The following is a 22,356-nucleotide window of genomic DNA, read 5'->3' on the forward strand; positions in this document are numbered from 1 at the left end:
GTTATGTTTCAGTGAATCAGAGACCAGAGGGGATCTTCAGCCTTTTTCAGAGGGAAAGTGTGGAAGCTGGAGGGCATAAAGTTTGTAGTCTAAACCTCAAAATTTCACAGTTAATATATACTTCACACTTTTAGAGGTGGCAAAAGGACTCACATCCTTTACCTGAGGAGAAGGACGGATAATTGGACATCATTGCACATGTGCAGTAATCTGGCTGAGTTTCAACACTGAATTCACTTTAATCAGCTTCAGCACACAACGCCTATTTGTAGAGGCTGACAGACACAATAGACCAGTATTGACAATGTTGGCAGGTCTGAGTTGGGATGTATAAGTAAAAGTACGTTTTTTGGGAGAAAAATATATGCTCAATAAAGAACAGATACAGAAAAAGTACGTTAAGGCAGGTAATGCTTGCTTGCAACATCTGAATTGTCCTGAATGAGATTGTTCCAGATTGTATACATGGAACATAAAGCTGGTTTAAGGATTGCACAAAATAGAACATAAGAGTCACACATACATTGTCCCTGGAAGGACGTACCTCTATAAGATGCAGTCGTCAACAAAGACTTCCAGATCACGGAGACAGATCAGTTGTAGCAGGCCTAACTTTAGTTCAGGCTGCCATTTCTGTCCTTGTTGTTGCTTTAGCAGGCTGCCTGTGGTGTAAAGCTGAGTTTGATTCAAGGCCAGATTTCATACCTGTTGATAGATCAGACTGTTTGGCAGGCGCTGCGTGCCATGTGTGAAAAGACCTTCTTTTCTCTCTTTTTTTTCCACGAGTCCAATTAAGGCCTCATAAAGTGAAGTCTAATTTTTCAAGCCAGCTAGCACACCCCCTATGTGATGGTGCAGTTCTTCTGAGCAGATGGAGGACTGTGTGAGGCACAATATGAAAATCACTCAACAAATAGGGTGTCAGGTGATATTCCCTGAGCAACCATTTCTCTCTCTCTGATAACATGAGGGTTATCATACATGGAGCTGTCTGGAGCAAATGGAACAAAGATGAGACATTGATTACACTTACACACACATACACACACATACACATACACACACACACACACACCTTGTGGTATAGATGATCTGTTCCGTTCCTCTTGACAGCTCGAGCATGGCCATCAAGACCCTGAGAGCGTTGGGGTGTGTGGGTGGGTGGTTGGGTGGGTGTGTGTGTGTGGGGTCCCAGTGCAGCGAGAGGACTTTGAGAAACAGATAGGGATGAATGGAGGATGGGTTGAGAAGAGGTTAAAGTAATTCAGATATTGATGTTTTGGTCTCTAACTCTACTCTCAGGGCATGTCTCGGTGATAGATGTCAAATGGACCCCGAGTTGGTCATTCCACTTAACGTCGCCAGAGCCGCAGTAGGGTCACCCAAACAAACTCGCATAAAAAGAACTGATTTCAAATGTACAACGATTAAGAAAAGCACACCAATACAATACTATGCAAATGAATATGTGGTGCATGAGTTCCTCTATGGTCAGCAGCTCGAGGTTTGAAAAGAATGTTTGTTTAGCCAAAGAAGAGATTCTTCTGACCTTAGTGACTCCTGACTATTTCTAGCCTTTTACCCTTTGACATGCTGTTGTTCTCATGAGCACCTTCACTGAACACAGATGTTATGCAGCATAATGAGAAGAGTAGAAAAGAATGTTTCCAAGCTTCAGTCTGCAAATTAATGCACCAGTGCAAGCAATCATGTTGGAGGCCATTGTGTCGTACATGTCCAAGATTCTTTTGTTTCTGTTTCGACTTCATCTGAAGCACCAGAATGGACACCAACTGCCTCTTGGGCCGTCCTGAAATAAATCTACTGCCATGTACAGGGTAAATCCTCTTTTTTATGCTTAACTTGCAAAAAGTCTTGCATTCTACTTACATTTTGATTCATCATCCATAACACATCGGTAACGCCACCTGAGTTATGCGTTCTTGATGTGAAACATTTACATTTTTGTGGCGTTTATTATCACACCTTGTGTTTTGAGGCCAGTAATGGTACAATATATCTGCGGGTATTCTCTAGATCCAGCAAGGAGGCTTATCATCGCAAATTCAATCACATCAAATGGCCTCTGTCATATGTATCCAAGTGTTTGTTTATTTATTTTTATTGATAAAATTCCCTTGACATGGCTGGCTAGTCTAACTAAATGACGATGAGCCCAAGCATTTAAACTCTTGAACAAATACAGTTACAAAGCTAACCAATCAGCCCCTCCTCCACTTTGTTTCCATTTTACCCATTGTTAACAGTCAGTGCTGTTTTATTTCTTGTTGGACAGACTTGGGCCCAATTCTACCCCTTCGCCCTTAATCTTACCCCTACACCTTTGAAATGCACGTTCACAAGAGTCTGAGGGGTGTCCCATTTCACTATTGCGCAGAGGCGGAGGGGTGAGGGGAAAGGCTATTCACCCCTCGAAACGAAGTGTTTACAGATGCACACTTTAAACAGAGGGGTATGAGGACATGGCGCCGAAGGACTCGCATTTCACATATATACGCTTCTAAAGTTATATAAACCTGTTGTGTTTTATACTAGTAAGAATGGCAGTAGCGCTACCGTCTGCCGTGTGTAGCTTCCGTGTGTATTTGTTTCGTAGAGACCGTGTTTTTAACATTTTATTATTACACTGTATAGTTCCGAAGTCTTCTCATATGGGTGTTTTGAAAACAGGGACCCCTGAGCAAACAAAGAAGCTCATCCGCTTTCGCATGGTGAATGAGAAAATATTTCTGAAGTCCAAATACAGCGCAAAAACTGAAGTAATCCATGTCTCCGTCTATTTCTTCGCCTTGATGTGGAAAGGCGGAAAACGAAACAAAGCAGCCAAGCTACTGCAACGCGTTGAATTTGGGACGGCATTACAATGCTCCTGCTGGAAAGTCAACAAACATCCGTGGTTCAGCTCTGCTGATATAACGGCGCCGTATTATGACGTCAAAACTGTGAGACGGAGCGAGAGGGGCGGGGGTGAGCAGAGGGAGAGGGGTATCCCAAATCTAAGGGCTGAAACTGCCTTTGCCCTCTTTTTGGAGGCAGAGGGCTAAGGGGTAGGCGTAGGGGTGAAAATAGAATTGGGATTGGCCCTTGGCAGTTGATTGACTCATGACACCACCTAATGGGTCAAGGTGGCATTGCGTTCAACCGGGTCAGACTGGCATAAGGCTGCCAGATTAGCTCAAAGAGTGGCATATTTTTGTGAATGCTCCTCTTAGGAGTGATGGGGTCAAGGAAAGGGTAAAGCAATGCAGAATGAGCTGGATTTTGATTGTTAGGCTGAGTAGATATCACTGCAGCCTGAGCCTGATATTAATTAGTTTATCACAACTGTTGTATGGTCGCGTGGATCATAGTTGAATGTCTTAACATGAGAAATGCTCTGAACCTTTATGATGGTTTTTGTTCAAGACGAATGCCATTCCTATTCAGACCCAGAAACAAGCTGAATGCTGTGTTGCTACAAACATTGATTTAAAGTGCAAACATAATGTCACTTTTAAATGAGAGCATCTTCTCGCGGGATCGGTGTGAGCATGCTGCATGATTTCTCTGTGTGTTTTTTATGAAAGCACTGAGATTATGAACATTTGCAGAGCTGTCTGTCTCCTTGTCTCAGTAACAAGTGTTGTACTTTCACCCAGTCTAAGTCCCTCCCCATAAATAATAATATAAGCTTATCCTGAGCGTTGTATAGACCTTATCACCCCCTTAAATCAGACGGACCATACCAAGCAGTACCTATTCAACACACTGCCTTCTCCATCACTGACACTGTCGAGGGACAAGGTCAGCATACAGTCAACAGCTCTCTGCAGTATGCTGAAGGGTTGCTGACAGTTGCCTCATATTGAGGCTCGCATAAAGAAATGCTACAGCGCTGTCAGTTCCACGGTAATGATGGTTAAAGGTCACAGTATTTCATTAATATCGGGCACTTTTTTGCTCTGGCGGCACTGCTCTTGGTGTGAATTGCCTCCACAAATGACTGAATACAAAATGAAAGCTGGGTGGGTAGATGAAGGCGGAGCAGACAGAAACTAAGACATCTGAAAAGACGGGGTGAAGCGCGGGGGGGATGTTATTTTCAATGTTTCTGACCATGCTTATATCACTATTATAGTCCAAACATTGAGATGGGATTTCATCATCTTCTTTTTAAACACTTCCTTTTTTAATGTACTCATATCTGAAATTTGTTTTGGCTCTCAATTATGCTGTGGAAGTATTGTTTATTTGTTTGCTTGATGGCCTTTCGACTGAGTGTGCCATAAGAACCCAAAACACATCTTTTCAAAACTGCTTATTCCATATGATGCCAATTGCCTTGTATCTTGTGTTGTTTTTACTGTTTTTAATGAACTGTTTTAACCAATTGTACAGTGTCCTTGAGTGCCAAGGCACCTTGAAATAATATGAATTATTATTATTATTATTATTATTGTTGTTATTATCATAACCATCTGATTGGCTTCATCATCTGTCCCTTTATGCTTTAATTTATTCATCAACTATGAAGTTGGATTGTAAAACCAACCATCTGCATATATGTAATCATCCAGACAGCATCCTTTTTTCTTTCCCAAATCAATATAGGTATTAAGTGTTGTATTCTGACAGGATGTCCTGATTTTATAGGGGAACCACTGTGATAAACATCAGTTATTGAGTCATTAATACCTGTTGTTATTTTCTGTCTGATTTATGCACAAGTGTAATTGAATTGTTGTGAAAACTTTTCAAGCAAGCTGAGCAACAGTTTGAAGAGAGTTGCAGTCTTGTTGCTCACTTTATAATTTGGTACCTGCATCCTTATGTGGCTGTGAGTGTGTGTATCAATACAGGTATGTATGTGTGTTGGCGCTGTAAAGTCCATCTTATTGGATTTCACACCAAAACTGACAGATTGTGTGTGAATCCACCCGTGTGTATGCGTGGGTTTCCTCATGTCCTCCTCCTCTCGGTGTTTCACCTTGACCCCTGTGCCCACTCAGTGTTGTTCATTTCCCACAACCACGGCCTCTGACACTGACACGCTCTCTCTCTCTCTCTCTCTCTCTCTCTCTCGCTCTGTCCCTCTCTGTCTGTCTCTCTCTCGCTCTCTCTTGCTCTCTCTCACTCTCTCTCTCTCTCTCTCTCTCACGCCACACAAGGGAAAAAAAAAAACACCCAATATCCCAGCGGGCTGACGCTGAGAAAGACTCTGAAACTGTTCCACTCGGCCGAAGACCTGAACCCTACAGCCTCCTCCCGTGCACCCCTCTTTCTCACCATGTATTTCCTCCCTCAGGCCATGAACACTATATTTGTATCATTTGTCAATACGTGTATCGATGGCCGACAGAAAAAACAACCCGTCAGGTGGCCAGGTGGATGTACGCAGAGTTCAACGGCAGAAAAGTGGGGCATGAGTAGAAAAAGTAAATGTAAAAGTGCAAATTCTTTCATTCTTCTGCGCTGGGACATAAATTGAAACCTGTCTCGGAGAGCTTAGCAGATAGAAATTACTAATGCTGAAAATGACAAGTATATGAAAATGTTCCTCGCTTTGTCAATTCACGATTCTCTCCTCTCCACCCCAGCTTCCTCCTCCTTTTTTCTCTTCCCCCTACTCGGGCTAATTGGGAAGATAAAGTCATTTGGAAGGCGTGTGTGAGAAGGAAAGGTCGTTCAGAGGTGTCATACTCTCCATTATGCAGTTTAGTTGGGATTACACTATTTCCCTTTCACATTTCCTTTCTTTTCCTCTTTCCTTTCGTGGTTTCTTTCCCTCATTAGTGAAACCATGTCTGTGCCATGTGCTTTGGTAATTAAGGTGTTTCGCTGTTCTGTGTGTATTGTTACATATCTTTGCTTTATTTAAACTACCAAACAATTAGCACCACAGCTGTTATCATTGCAAACCGAACATTTGGCAAATGAGGAATAGACAGTTTTGATTTGAGTATTAGAAGTGGAAGTTTTGAGCCAAGCTTTTCATGTCTTCACACTCTGACTCTGGCATCAGACATGTGGCCTGCTGCGTTTACTGCAATTTTTCAACAAAGCTTACATCTCATAATTCTTCATTTTTCCACTGGAGGTTGCTCTGTTTCATTAGGGTGAGAAGGCATTGAATAAGTGAACAGCAAATGGAAATGGGACTTATAACAATGCTGCAATGAAAGTTGGCAAGACCATTGCTCGCAAAGTATGACACCAAAAACAGTGAGAAGCAACCCAATATTTACCTGGAGTCTGATCAGATCATAAACAGGTTTACAATAACTTCTCTAATCTAATAGTAATTTAATTCAAATATCAGATAGAAGTGTTCACACTATCCGTTTTAAATTTGATCGGCATTTAATCTGGCGATTTTTTGGGGGGGGCATTTCATGTAACCACAGCTATTGTTTCACAAACCAGAAAAAGGAATACAATGTGAAAAAATTCCAAGAAACTGTTTTTTGAAATTTTTGCCGGACAGATCAAGATGTACATGAACCCTTGAGGATTAACAAGAAAAAGATGAAAACATTTTTTTTTATATTTCACCCTTTAAATGATTTGTGTCTCAGCTAAAGTGATCACATGGGAAATAAGTCTTCGCAGTTGGGATGCTCATGCAATCATGAGTGATATTGCAGCTTGAACAGAGAAGAAAATAATTTTTGTCACATTACAGCTGTGTAGGATATGTCAGAGATTACATTGAAGATTACATTTCATAATTCAGAATAGACCGAGACTGGACTGCAATGCTCTCAATCACAATATTTGTCACAACAAAAATCTATGAAACCATTCTTGCCATTCTACCCTAATGTCTTGTGCATTGCCTGCTTAAATCCTGGCAGCTTCAATGGTAACCAGAAGGACTTAAGATTAGCCTTGTTTATTTTGTATTTATTTACCACGACCATGATAGCACATTTCTATCTGAGTGTCTGTTGTGGATTATTAATTAAGCAGTTGAAACTTAAAATAGCTGTTGTCATAAATGCAACAAATCACCTGAAAACGGGATTTAATACCTCAACCGTTCATAAATTCACTCATCTCTTTCACTTGAACGACACCAGTCTCATTGTTTGTATTAGAATTATAACAGGCAGTGTTTTTCATCTTTATTCACACTGGTTGTTTTACTGCCACACCGAGTTAGACTGCAGCACCTGAATGGGACATATGGGTCTGTGTTGTGTGGGAATCAGCCCACTGAACCTTTCTCAGATAAACAATAAGGAGTTTAAGAGAGTTAATAAGACACTTAATACCACTGGATACAACCACAGGTATTAAGGATGCACATCATAATAACTCTCTCTTTCTCTCTCTCTCTCTTTCTCTCTCTCTTTCTCTCTCTCTCTTCCTCTTCCTCTTCGTTGGGCAGTATGTTGAGTTACGGTTTCGGTGTCCTGGTTTCCACACCAGATTATGTGTGTGTGTGTGTGTGTGTGTGTGTATTCATAGTGCAGGAATGTGTGTTAATGTCAAGCTACAGGGCCTTCTCACGATGGCACTTCCTTACTTTCCCCTCACTCTCTCACTCACTGACACACATTTAAAAGATGCTTCTTTGCTGGTAAGTGTGAGGTGTGTCATGACGCATCAAACCCAGGAACAAGTTTTCTGTTGGCTTGGAAAATATAATTTCAGATAAGCTAAATAACTTCTAATCTATGTGATGCAGATGGACCTTTGTGAAAAAGAATAATAATGACATAGAGCCTGATAAAACGCATCGATAATAGACTGCAGCAAAAGAAACCAAATGCTTTGTATTTAAAATAAAGCTGTCTTCACTTGTTTACTCCTTATTACAGGTTGCGCCCTTAGTTTTATGCAAGTTTCACAAAATGTAAGTTTTTCATTTCCCATCTTCGATTGGGTAATTTATTTTTATTCATGTGCCTGAAGAGGTGGCACAATATGGAATATTTTACAAGTAAGCAGCAAGAAAATAAAGAATAGGGTTGTATTTTGAGTTAGTGATATGAAAAAGAAATTCTATCTGCCCTATCACCACCGCAAGATTCAATCAGGACGGCAGCTATTCTATTACACAAGGTAAGAAAATACTCCTAGTATCTTGTGCTATCTTATCAAAGTGATAGGTTTATAAAAACGAGATTCTCGATAACACAAGCACCTGTGTATCGCGCATAAACAGAAAAACATGCATGTGTGGACCTTCGAGTGTATGTACTCAGTCTGCATGCATTAAGGGTGTTTATCAAAATTGGATCTCTATCTCTCTATCTCTCTATCTCTCTATCTCTCCCCACCCCCACGGTTCACTGGTTATCAGGGTTTTAGCACATAACCATGGAGTCGATGCTAGTGCGATCGTTTATCAGAATCAGGTCCATGATAATGAGATTGCACTTTAATGGAGTGGTCTTTGTTTTGTGCTCAGTGTTGTGTGTGTTGGATGGAAACGCCTCGTTGCTGTGCCACTAATGGCAGCACCTACTGTCTTAACTAAACACTAAGGGGGATGAAAAGAGTAAGGCAGGAAGAGAAATGGGGGCCGGAAAGGAGGGATTGTAAAGTGTGAAAGAATAAAATGAGGGAAGTGGGCCGCAGTGTGTGGCCAGTTGAGGGACTGGGTGTGTGTGAGGGTGGGGGGGGGGGGGGGGGGGGGCAACGTGCCAAGTGGAGGCGGGTGCGTGTCATGATGATGTCATCTTGCTCCGGAGTTTTCTTCAGTTGCTCTTTTAGACACTCAGCTGTCATTCTTTAGACGACTTCCTCTCCCTTCTGTGCAAACACACACACACACACACACACACACACACACACACGACGCATGCACACACACACGATAAGAGGCCTGTTGTGGAAGCTGACACCTTTTATTTCACTGTCACACAGAGCCCAAATGTGCATGTACGCCTGTTGTTGTGTCTTATTAACAAAGGATCTGGGTTGTCGTGTCTTCCGCTCCCTTATCCAGCACCTCCGCTGTGCAGAGACCACCATTGTTTTCTCTCGTTTTTCATATGTATATAGCAGATGCAGTCGTATCTCCACGCACCATTACCACAATCCCAGCATACCAAATATATGTTTCAGCCTTCTTTTGTTCTCAGTGGGTTATTGGTTCTGAAATAGCTTCGGAAAGCATCTCACATGAAAGCTGAAGACTTGGTGACGTAAGAAGTGAAAGTCACCAGTATAAGGTGCTGACAGAGTTTCAGGCGAAGACAAATTAGCTTCATCATCATTATCACAGTCTCCAAGGCCATCAACACCAATCAATCAGGCGATCATCGCCTTTCTCCTGCTTATACCGTCACGTAGAGGCCTAAGGCAGGAAGGATAAAGGGGTTGTTACACCGGATCTTCTTGGCAGAAGTGCACCTCACTCTCTTTTAGAGAGTCTTGCTTGTACGGTCTGACCAGGGAGCTGTAGCATTTTAATGAAAACTATTCAAAGTATTGCCTCAAACACTTCCATTACCGTGCACGTACTGTATTAATTTAGAATAACGGGTGCCCTTGCCAGTCATATCGCAGTAAATTATTACAGAAGCATCTTAACACTCCTCTGCTGCTCCTCACTCTGCATTCCTAATATCAGAGGATGGATTTCATACTGCAAGCTCACTGTGATTCCTCCAAACTGCCAACCTCTGCTTATAAACTGTCCACTAACAGGTTTTCCTCTGCTCAACCCCCAGGTTTTTTTTTTTCTCCCTTTTTGCACGACATTTTATCTTCTGTAAGTTGTGTGTTACTGCAGTCTTTAAAGAGCAGGGGAAACACTGATAAAGCCTGGAGTCTGAGAATTGATAAAAGACTATCTGCATAGGCTTAAGGTCATGCTCATTGTGTCTGGACAAATTGGGAAGGAATCATCATGTCAGGACATTAGTTTAATCTGTTACAAGCCTTTCTCATTTGTTTGGCGTCATGTTATTTTGAGAAAACACATTTTTGTGTACACTTTGTTTTTCAATGTAAAAATACTTTGGAAACCTTGGTTGCTGAAATGGATATTCAACTCACCTTCAGCACTTTTGTAAGTGGCTTTAGACACTGAGCAGGGTGGTTTTTAATTATTATCTAAAATTTGGGGTTTAAAAGTTTAATATCCTGTGACTGTTCATGAATTTACAAAATGTTCCTGTCTTTGTTATTGGAGATGAAAATGCTTAGATTTTAATTGGGTATGAAGATGATTAACAATGAGCAGATCAGAGGTATTGGTGCTGTTGTGATTGAGATACAGCTGAAGATGTCCGGTTAAGATGGTTTGAACATGTACTGAGGGAAGTGATATGTTGGACGAAGGGTGTTTGAGATGGAGCTGTCAGGCAGTAGGGGAAGAGGAAAACTGCAGAGACGATTCATAGAGGTAGTGAAGAAGGACATGGAGATGTTTCTGGTCTAACAGTAAGAGGGGTGGGCGGTGGAGAGAGATGATCCAATACGACTATCCTTGAATCGAGCAGCTGAAGGATGAAGGGGGGATGAATTCAATATACATGCTCTTCATAAAATTTCTTTTCAGGATTTTGGACATGAAGATTCAAAATCAAAGTGACATTCAGGCATAAGACGGATAGGTGCATATTCATTCAAGCCACATCTCACTCTATTGTGCCGGGGTGACATAGCCTCCTTTCCTTACCAGCGTGTGATATTTCTTTAAAGTTGCCGTCATCTCTGCTATGCTGCGTTTTCACATAACGACGACAAGTCAGGAATGGCACAAATCTCAATACGTGATCGAGCATCATGGATTTAATCTAGATGACTAGATTCCGGGCAGAGGCGTCTCGGACCATCACAAACAGTCGCGACAGTGGCGAATCTTAACAAATCCTTTCGCAATGTCACCCATATTGTTCTACGCTGCTGTGCGCCATTGCGCATCCTCACTTTCTGTCAGTAATCTGTCACGAATGTTGCGAATTGGGTGGCAAATTTTGCTATTGGCAGTCTGTGAAGGGGGGCGCCACGCTCCAGAAGAAACAACAATTGCCCCGTCTCAGATGGGATCTTATGGAGGTGCGGGTGTTCGCCCAGGGTGGAAAACAATCCAGGTCCGATGCTGGGTATAGACAGTATATGACTGCACGCACACTCCAGTCCTTCTACCATCAGCTGCTGAACAGTTCACAGCGCTCCAGATCGCTCCACATCCAGAGGACGTTTGTGCTCACGTGCACAGTTGGGCTCTCTGCCATAGAGTTGCGCAGAGAGGAGGGGGATACTGCGGAGAGAGCCAAACTGAGGGAAGCTTATGCTGTCGTGCCACCCTGTCATGGACCCAACCCATCAAGAATACGTTGCAAATGCTGTCACGCTTTATTGCGCATCTCCAGACCATCACAACTAATTGAACGAACTTCAGAAATTGAGGAGATTGTTGATTATCGTGGAAGATTGTTTTTGGCAGCCACGGACATATGCCACGTGCAGACACTCCCTGTTTAGTTGTGTGAAGTCACATTATGAATGTTACAAACGCGCCACGAAAGATGGGAAAATAATATTCGTAACGCATTGTGCCTATGTGTAAGCGCAGCATAAATGTTATCTCAGCAGATGATTACCAGGAAGTGAAGTCACAATTACAGGATGCATTTGGACTGTGATCTTTTTTTATGTGCATATGAAAAAGGTTCAGCTTTTAATCTTTAATTTTTCTTTAAATCCAAAAAGCACAGATTGATAGTCATGCTTTTGTCTCTTTCACCAAGACATTAATAATGCTCAGGCTGTCGAGCTGGCTTTGTACCATTTGTGTAGATTCTTGAACAATTGGATTAAAAAGTTTGAAACTTGAATGAATGAAAAAACAGATTCTTCTGTTCAGATTCAATGTGACATTTTTGTGACTAACAATTATGCTGTAATAGGTCAGCTTTAATACAAGTGTTAGTCTCATAAATCTTTCTTGAATTATGGGTTATATTTGCTTTAATAAGTGTTGCGCAAGCATTATATGGACTTCCGCTGGGCTATAGTAAGGCATGTTCAGGGTAACAAAATGCCCCCAGACATGAACAGTCTCTTGCTTTGATACACTGCCATAACATTTCCTCTCACATTTGTCTCCAGACACACACTCTTCAATTACTGCCAACACATTCAACTTGGATTCATCAGTAAACAGGACTTTTCTGCAGTCATCCATCCTGAAATGCTGGTATCTAGCAGATTTTGGCCTTGTTTCCCCTCTTTTAAAAGTGGCTTGGAGATGCCTCTCGTCCTCCGAGACACTACTCACCGTCCATTTTTGACACCACTTAGCTGATTGGAATATTTCTGAGCAGGATCTGTATCTGATGGAGTTGCTCCTCCTTCTCTCTGTAAACAAAGCTCAGCATATTGATATTCTGATAGTGTTACATTTCAACCCTTTGAGTTTAATTGCTGGGGCAGAAATGTCCCCCGTGTGTATGTAAGCGTGTGTTTGGCATGTGATGGACTGGTGACCTGTTCAGGGTGGACCCTGCCTTCTCTCACACCCAGCTGGTATCAGCTGCAGGGCCTCTTGAGCTTTTGGAAACCCCCAAACTATTCTTGACACTGGACCTCTTTTCTCCAAGTTAGTTGGGTTGTTTTCTGTTTAAAACTTGAGATCAAAGAAAAAAAAATTAGCCTCAGTGTGATTGCTGGCATCAGAATAGTGCTGAAACTTCATATTACATTCCACAATGTACTGGTTCTCTTCTAATTTCTGAAATGTCTAATTATTTCTCAGTTTATATCAGAGAACTGTTTTTTATTAGCTGTTCTTGCACAGTATAATGTTATAACACAAAATCACACAACTTATGACTTTACAATGATAATGTTCAGTTTTGCATGAGATTGTAAGTAAGATTTTAATTGAATTTAGGCTTTGTTTTTAAATCCCGGGTTTGCGGTGGTGTTGAGTCGTACTTTTTTAATAAGTGTAAATAAGCAAGGCTGGCCAAAAGGCAGAAGCTACAGTACAGGTGTTGTTTTAAATCACACTACAATATACAATGTACATTGTATGTGATAAAATGGCTGAAGAGAAAATCCACAAATCATGCACAGTGAGAACATGCAAATGCCACATGGAAAAGACCCCAAAGCCCAGAACTGCAACCGTGGATGTTCTCCTTACAAGACGAGAATGTTAACCACCGCAGCGCTGTGCGGCTTTGATTAGTCAAATTGAGTTTAAACTCATTCTTCCTTCAAAAGAAGTCATTTCGATGTATGCTGTAAGTCTGAGAAGAAATCACACAGACCTCTGCTGCTTCATGCAAATCATTTCCACAGATTTCATACATGGTTAGTAGCACATGCAGGGGGTCTCTCTTGGATTGGTCCCAGAGGACGCTTTCACTCTCTTGCATTGTATGCTCATGTGCAAAAGAAGAAAAAAAAACCGGCGGCTCACTCACACAATCTTAACCTGAATCATTCCCCGTATTTGTATGCACAGGTCTGTTTTTGCTCTCCTCCTGTATGTGTAGCTGTGTGTGTGTATTTATCTGATCCAGTGTGTAGGATATTGGTCTTGGCAGTATGGAATTTAGTTAATTCCTCCAGCTAGTCTTCTCGCTTGATTAAATAATCGCTGATTTAATGCAGCTCGGTTTGTGTATATCAATGTGTGTGCATGTGAATGCATCTCTCCGGGTGTGTATGTATCTGTGTGTTAAAAGCAGGGCTGACTTACTCCTTAAGTGAATTAAATGTAATTTCATTTTGAAAGACTTTGTTTAGAAAGCCCTCTTTTTTAAATTTATTTTAGACCGCAGGGCGCCTCAATCTTTTTCTTTCTTCTCCTCCTCACTAACCCCCCCCCCCTCTCTCTCCCCCCATCCCATCCCTATGTTTCTGTGTTCCACCATGTAGGATGTCGGGAACTATGGGGTGTTTAGTTTTATTTGACCACACTTTCAATGTATGAAACAAATATGTTGGAAATGATGAGAGAAACTGAGATAATATTCAGAAAAATGGCGATTATGTATTTTTGAAATCAAGCATGTGTAGGCAAGCCAGTTATCTCAAGTGAAGCCACACCGCTCGAGGTTCGATGGATAGATGTTACTGTTCATTGATTGCAGATGCTAAAAACATGTAAAGAACTCATTATTGCTAAAGGACCCAAACCATTGGATGCTAATCTAGCCAGGCGAGCTCTTCCATAAAGATCTTAAGGACTATGCAATGTAAACAGTTGGTATAACATCTGTAAATTTATGGCTTCAGGAGGATTTCAGACTGGACTCGAAGCCACATCTGAAGTGTTCAGCCACTGTGCGGTTCCACCATATGTCTGATGTTAAATAAACATCAGATCCTTGAAAATGAAGTTATAATTTATGACTTCACTTTATGAGTGGAGTCACAACAAAGTCACATGAAAGTTCTGTTTGAATCTAAAGAAAAGCAATCACTTCAACCCATTTAATGGAAAGTTGGCATGGTTGTACCGACCCATTAATGTCGCAAAAAAAAAAACAAATCTTAAATTAGAGTACTGCCATTGGTCATGATACATGTAATGACCAAATGGAGCTTGTTTCCAGGGTGTGTATTTTCCCATGCAAACAACAGACAGGTCATGTCGTCTGGTTTATGCATTCTTGCATTAAATCTAATGCCACAAGAGAGAAAAAAAGTCTTTCTGCTCAAGCTGCTTGTGCATTAGTGCAAAGAGACTGACCAAAAACTGATTGCGAAAGTTATTAAACCAATAAATGCTGTTTTGTATGCAGCCTTACCCTGAACAGATTGTACTCTTAATTTCTTCTAGCTTTTTCATAAGCATCATGAGACTGATAAAATCTTCAAATATTGTCAACTTCCCAGTGTTTTTTCGTCCTTTATTGTACCACAGTTGTTTATTCTCATCCTTTTCCTCAGGAGATTTAATTATCTGATGTATTTGTTTTAACTGTCTTTATAGGTTCACAAGCCAAACATTTCACATGAGTATGTTTTTATTTGTACAGTATTATATGGACGCTTGTTAGCTACTGAAATATCTTTGAGATACTATTAAAGAAAAGCTTTCCATTGGTTGCTAAAGTTAACTTTGGGTCCTAATCAGGTTTAGAGTTTGCTTGTTGTTTTGGACTTATCAGTGAAAGCATGATGGAGTTTAATTTCCTGACCATTGAGTGCACTGGTGTTATGAGTGTGCCTTTTGTCTTTGTGAGCGTGTGCGTGTCAGAGGGCGTCGTTGCTTGTGCTGATTGAACGGTACCATGGGCCGCAGATAAATAGATGTCATTAAGACCCTGAGCTCTAATTACCAGGAGCCCTTTTCTACAGGCTGAGGTGAGTGGGAGAGGCCAGGTATTAGCAATCCATCAGAAAAAAACACGCACTGATTCACACACAATGTGTCCACATGCCAACACACCCAAACCAGTAACTGTTGGCCTGAGTTACCAAAACAAACATGCATCGGTGTAACTTTTTATCCTGTGTTACATCGTGTTTGGATGTGTGTGCAACTTGTTACACATGTAATTGGCAATTCCCAGGTTTGTCAAGCCAACCAGCTGACGATTGTAGAGGAAGTTGGAGAGTGTGTGTGCGTGCGTGCGTGCGTGCGTGCGTGTGTGTGTGTGTGTGTGGCATGTGCTTTCTGGAAGGTGATGGGGCCTATCTGTTCTTTCCTGTGTAATTGACACTTGAACCTCACTCTGACAGATACCATTCTATTCATTGTAACAGGTCTTTTTAGTGGCCAACACATGCTTCTTGAAATGTGGCCTCCAATCCAAATCTAGCTCACCTTCATTAGCCAGTGCAACCAAAGACTGTGTGTGTGTGTGTGTGTGTGTGTGTGTGTGTGTGTGTGTGTGTGTGTGTGTGTGTGTGTGTGTGTGTGTGTGTGTGTGTGTGTGTGTGTGTGTGTGTGTGTGTGTGTGTGTGTGTGTGTGTGTGTGTGTGTGTGTGTGTGTGTGTGTGTGTGTGTGTGTGTGTGTGTTGCAATGTGGGCCAGCTGTGGGGCCATATGTGAGTGATTTGGGTGCTCGGAGGGAAACTAAGTTCTGATGACAGACGCACTGTTTGGCTTGCAATACTAGACACACACACACATACACGCACGCACGCACACAGGAAGTGTACATCAATCAATCACCTGGCTCTGTCTATCTACATGTGGTGGCCGTATGGTGTACAGATCGCTGTAACACACACAGACGCAGATGCACACAAACTGAGGTGGACTCGGTCATGTTAGTGTCCTGATGTCAGATGGTTGAAAACACATGTACCTTAAAGACTTGTGATATGAGCCCAGGTGTTTATAACGCACAGAATTATTTGAAGCAGGATGTTTTATTGTAACATGTATCAAAACTGAGAGGCACAGATCTTCCAGAATAAGCACTCTCATGTTGTTCTAAAACCTTTAAACAATCTGAAAATAGATCCTCATCCCTAATCCAAATGGTATAAAAGATGTCATCATAAATGTCCATTTGTGAGCCGAAAATATAACTTGGAAACTAAAGACCTGTTAAACACATTTCACAGGCAATGAGAAGTTGTTTATTCTTTAAAGACTGTGTAGTGAAGATGTTTTGAGTAATCTGGAACAACCAAGCTTCTTTGTAGGGGTGATCAATGCATCACATTTGAATACATAGAATAAACATTTGAATAAATAATGGTATGATAAAAAAGGATTGCATACACAAACTCACCTAAGATGTTCAGTGGAACTCTTAAAGTCACGAAACATAATAATGATGCGTTACACTTTTGTTTCAGCCGGTTTACTTTTTGAAATCCATCAGTTCTGGACAATGCTTGATTGCATTCAAATTATGGAAAAAAATTATGTAGAGATAGATAGATAATACTGATCCAATATTTGATTGTATGTATGCTTGTATGCAGTTAATGCAAATCTTTCAAGATTTACTCTTAAAAAATAAACAAAAAGCCCAAATAATGCTGGAAAAGGCATTTGAAACAGCCATCAAATGTTCTAATAAAACAAGGTTTTATCTTTTCTATCCAAGTCCGTCATTGAAGGCTTCATGAAGGGGTTAAACGATCTCGGAACAAGCACTCAATCTTTCAAGTGGACAGATTACACTCTTCAAATGTATTTGCTGAGGGCATACAGTACGTGTTCCCAGCAACATGTGAAGTGGTTAATTTTGCTGTGATCGTCTCAGTGTATTTGATTTGTGGCGATAAAGTGAAGAGTGCTGCCGGCGCCCACTGGGCTCTGTTGCTTTTAGCTGGCAGCACAATAAAAGATGCTCAGTGGAAGTGCTGGTCGTGGCTCCATCTGTAGCTCTGAGACTACAGAAAGCCTGATTGAAGTGTGACGTCCTTTTGTAAAAAGTTGAAATGTTTTTAACTTCTGGCACTTGGGTGCTCTCAGCCGGAGAGAGAGAGGAAAAAAAATAGCTATGCTCTCATGCTAAGCTCTCAGTGCTGTCATAAACATAAAAACAATAAGACGCCAGCGCGGGAAGGAGGAAGGTCCCAGTGGACAAAAGTCCACGGTGGAGAGAGAGGAACAGCCAGACTGGAATAAGAGAGAAAACAGCCGGGTGTGTATTTCAGTGCGCCATACACACTGGTACACATGTACAGTGTGGTAGCAGTTGCATTACGTATGCGAGAAATGACTTTGGGTAAAAGAAGAACGATGGGATATAAACTCTTAAGAAGGAAAAGAATTGTGAATAGACAGGCGGAGGGAGAAAAACAGACGTTGGTGGAGGAGAAAGATGAGGTGTGCTGTCCTCTCAGGGTCATAAAGGTGGTGAATGGGGCCAGAGGCTTAATGGGATGGAGAAACGTTGTGATTGGCTCATTACTGTGATGGAGCACGTTGCCACAACGATTGGCCTTTTCACCTCCCACCCTTCCTTGCCCACACTACTTTTCTATGCACCAGTGCCTCGTGAGCTGCAGAGGTGCGAGTGTGCGCACACTAATACAGTAAAAGTCAAACGCTCGCCTGTAAAGTATTCGCCGCAGTTCAAGATAAACTCCAAAACACTTTATACAACAAGGTGAAAGCATAACTCATTCTTTCCCGCATCTCTAAAGGAGTACTCAACTAAATTACCACCGTATCGCGCTGAGAGGAGTCCATGTTGAGTCTAAGAGACTTGCGTATTCATGTCTAAAACACAAACAACTTACTCAGCTCAGCAAGATCACTTTCCCTTCACTGATATATATTTTGAAGATTTTATTAACCTTGTTTCATACTGAGAAAATCAGTGTGGAAAGGGAACAATGTTCTCAAAAGGCTTTCCCATTAGGTGTGATAAATGAGAGCCTATCATCTCTCAGCCACTGAGCCAATCTGTTTTTCCTCTCCTTCTCTTTCTCTCTATTGTTCTTGAGTGGCATGAAAATAATAAAGGAATCAAAACTTGTGGTCTTTTTTCATCCTTTCTTCTCTAACCTGGCACAATCTTTGTCACCCTTGGTGGTTGTTTTATTTTTTTTCACTCCATTTTGCCCCCCTTCATTAACACCTTTTCTGTCTCTCTGCAGCGGAGGCGTGGCAGTGGGGTTTTCTGCGCAAACTGTTTGACCACCAAGACATCGTTGTGGAGGAAAAACGCTAATGGAGGCTACGTCTGCAACGCATGTGGTTTATACCAAAAACTACATTCGGTAAGTCGACTGCATACATGCCTGGCACTATTATTGCTGCACTGCACTGTGCACCGCCCAGGACAACCTGTAGAATTGACTAGGAAACCTGTGCAAGCTGATTTGATGAACTAAACACTCTCCGTGTGCCTGCAGGGATTCCCACACTATGCTGATTTCCTTGCACAATCAAAAACAAATGCATATCATAATCCAAATATGTTTCCTATATGCACATTGGCAGACTCCCGTGCATCCTTTAAATTGGTGTGGTTGTTAAATCAGTACACTCAGGAGAGGACAGCAAATGTTGGTTTCACGTGAGACAACATTTCAAATCCAAACATCGACGAAACGGGTTCAAAATTGCTTAAACAAGTTTTTGCGCCACAAGTATGTTTTGGTATTTGGTCTGAGGCTTGAATTTGTTCCCTTATGTTTTCAACTTTGCGACTAAAGATGTTTATAAAGTGTTCACACAACTCATCTGAGGATTTTTTTGTCCCGATGCCCAGCCAATGTTGTAGATTTGCTTTTATCCACACACACATCTGCACAATCTTTCCTCAAAGAGTTGGTCATTTCTGTTGTTTTCCAAGTTGCATTGTCGTCTTCATTCTTTTTCCAGATATACTGTATAACACTGTCCTGACAGACCATCAGTCGTATTACTTTACTCCCAGAAAATGCACCAAATAATGCACATGACTGAATGTGGAAAACAGACAGAAGGTCCCTTCCCTAACCATTTGCTTATTTTACAAATGATTCAACATTCATACAACCAAGAAGAAACAAAGTAGATGTAAACATTCTTTGGACGAGTTGAAAGTCAAATATTAGCTCCCAGTGAGATTGAATTGAATATCCTACAAAAGTTAATTTGCAGGGCTGGACACTTGTTCTGTTCATGCTCACTCATAAACACTGCTCCAGTTATATTTTATAGACTCTGCTCTGTTTTAATACATCTACGGGCCGGTTCTGACCGCTAATCATCATTCCTCTTGTCAGGCTATTTAGCATTCGATCCAAATGAAATGGTGCATGCTGCTGTTAAATTATTGTATATATTTCGTGATTCCTGCTGTGAAAAGTAATATTGCAGAAAAAGTGTATTTGATTTGGTGGGCACGGAGAGTTACAAGCCATCTCAGCAGTCACAGTGAGCCGGAGCTATGTCGTGAGAAATGTGATGGAAGGAATCAACGCCACCATCTCAGCCTGGGGAAAGTCTATGGAAATCCCAAATTTATTAGCGTGCATGAATTCCAAATGAGATAAAAACTCAGTCTTGATTTTAGTTGAGAATATCAAGCTCATTCACCTCTGTTATAATGGGTTTAAGTTAATTACACACTTCATTGTTCCTATTAACTCAAATTTTTACAAATATTAAAAAAGCATAAAATGCGTCCTCGAAGCTTCTGCGAATCTATTTATAGTACAAACACCAGATTCATGCTCACACACTGGCCTTTTAAGCTCATCTCGTAACATTTGAAAGTGGACGTTTTTGCACCATAAATCAGTGTGAATGAACGCACCAGTGACTTGACCATGCTGCAACCCCGAGCAGTGCACTGCAATTATCGGATGGAGCTTTAAAGACCTTTTAGAGGATGACAACCGATAGAAGTTTACTCCTTCCTGCCCCTGCCGTTGTCCTTGGTTCAACCTGTTTATCTCATCTGCTGCTCCAATCACGTCCAAGCTCCCTCCACTCTTGGCAATATTCATGACAACCATATTTTATATCCCATAATAAAAGTTTTATACGCTCTACACACATTATTAGAGAGGATAGCAGCTAGTAAAACACTTGAAAGTGAGAGAGGCGAAGGGAGAGTTATGAATAAAGAGACAGAAAAAATGAATACCCAAAGAAGGAAGACAAATAAGGAGAGAGAGTTGGGAGGAAGGCAGAGAAGAGGAAGACATTTAGGCGGATAATAAAGGGACAGAGTGTGTATGAAGATGGAGGGAAAATTAGAGAGTCGGAGAGAACGCAAAGGAAATGTTGAATTAGAGAAGGTAGGCGACAATAAGACAGACAGATGTGTATAGCAGTAACTCAAACCAGGTATTCTACCATACCAACACACAGCCATAAAAGTGCAGAGTACAACCGCCTGTGTGTGTTTGTATGCGTGGATTGGTTTGTGGGTTTGAGTTAGGGATGTGACTGCTGCCTAGTTTTTCTGTTGACTCAACAAAATAAAATCATTACGACTAGCCACCTTGTCTTAAAAAGTAAAATGCTCAATAAACAGTCTGAGGTTTAGCACCGTGTATTCAGGCTGAGGCCTTTACCAGGCAGGGTCACAGCTTCTTCTGGGACACGGTGTCAACCTGGCCTCGTTGTGGCGAGCACTGCTCACGGCAGCAGCTGTCGTCGTTCCATCTCTCCAAATACCCATCGTGTCGTTTTTTAAAAGTGTTACCTGACAAGCGCTATAGCTTTACGTGTATGTAAATGTGGACTGTTGTTAATGTGGTGATGTTTAAATAACGACAATTTGAGTCCTACTTTACTTTGCCAGCTTCAATGCAATATAATCAACATCGAGTGAATGGCCCTGCCCGAAGTATGCATTAAGTGAGGTCGCAACTGGTGTTTACGATTAAAAAAACAAGCAACATTTCTAAATGCTTGGCTGAATATTCCGAGTGAAAACCAGTGTGTACCGCAGTGTGAAGCACAGGCAAAACTTCATAATGAGCACAACACATTTTATGAAAATAAGCCATTAATAATCCTGCAGCTTCTGTGACACTCCATAAATTATCAGACTAAATAGACAACGGTCCATTTTTTTTTTCTGTCCAATATCATGATTTAATCATTTGTGCCAGGACTAAGGTGCTTAAATGTGAAGTAGCAGGAGAGTAGAGAAGTCGAAGACATTTAGAGACAGGAGAGGAGCAGCAGTTGAGGAATTGGGCTTCAGCAAATCATGTCAAACTCCTCACCAAAACGCAGATGGGGAACAGCGAGTGACTGGGTGAGAGAAAAAGTGGAACACGGTGAAATGTCACAGAGAAACTCACATTTCTATAACAGATGCAAATAGGTTTGCTTGAGCCAGTGAAATATTCCAGATTTTTGTCAATCTGCAACTTTAAAATGCAACATCCAGTCACACTGACAAAATGAAGACACTGTAAGCATTATTTTCATTTGCTTGGTGTTTTCTTTTTTGCTTTTTTTCTTCTGTCGACCCCCTCCTCTGGTCCAGGCGTCGTCTCTTCTGCTGAATTGTTTTACTGCTAGGGGGACAAGAAGTATCCATCCTCAGAGTGAATAAAAACTACTTCACCAAGAAAATGGACCAGAAAACATCAGATAAATTTATTTATAAATCAAGTGACTCCACTGGGTCTTCACATCTGACTGATGCACTCTGGGAAAAACTCTGGCTTTGACCTTTTCTCCAACACACACATCAATGCACACACACATGCATGCTTTAATGCACATAATTTGTGTCGCATGCATTCAGACAAAAGTGCTGAGTTCTCCACACTAAAACATGAATGCGTACAGTTATAAATAAGGAAGCTATAAATCAAGCAGTGTTAGGGCTATGCATTTCTATTCTTCTAATAGGAATATTTACTTTTATGATTTGGTGAGGCACTTAAACTCCAAAAAATAAGTATTACAGCATTGAAATACTGGATTGGTTTCTAATCAACTCTGACACATACCAGGCAGTGTTTCTGTAAATTATTATTTTTGAGTCTATTATTTATTATCTG

The 22,356-nt window shown here is 41.3% G+C and overlaps 1 protein-coding gene across 6 annotated transcripts in view; it reads left to right on the plus strand.

The window, feature by feature from the left end:
* The window catches only part of trps1 (trichorhinophalangeal syndrome I), a 122,578-nt gene that overhangs the window by 92,426 nt on the left and 7,796 nt on the right, over positions 1-22,356 (plus strand). For all 6 annotated transcript variants that reach the window (XM_080515992.1, XM_080515990.1, XM_080515995.1 and 3 more), the window contains exon 10: positions 18,493-18,615. In XM_080515992.1, the coding sequence (XP_080372118.1) occupies positions 18,493-18,615 (123 nt within the window). The remainder of the gene's footprint in view (positions 1-18,492; positions 18,616-22,356) is intronic.

The sequence above is a fragment of the Blennius ocellaris genome, assembly GCF_963422515.1.
Source record: "Blennius ocellaris genome assembly, chromosome: 20".
NCBI lineage: Eukaryota > Metazoa > Chordata > Actinopteri > Blenniiformes > Blenniidae > Blennius > Blennius ocellaris.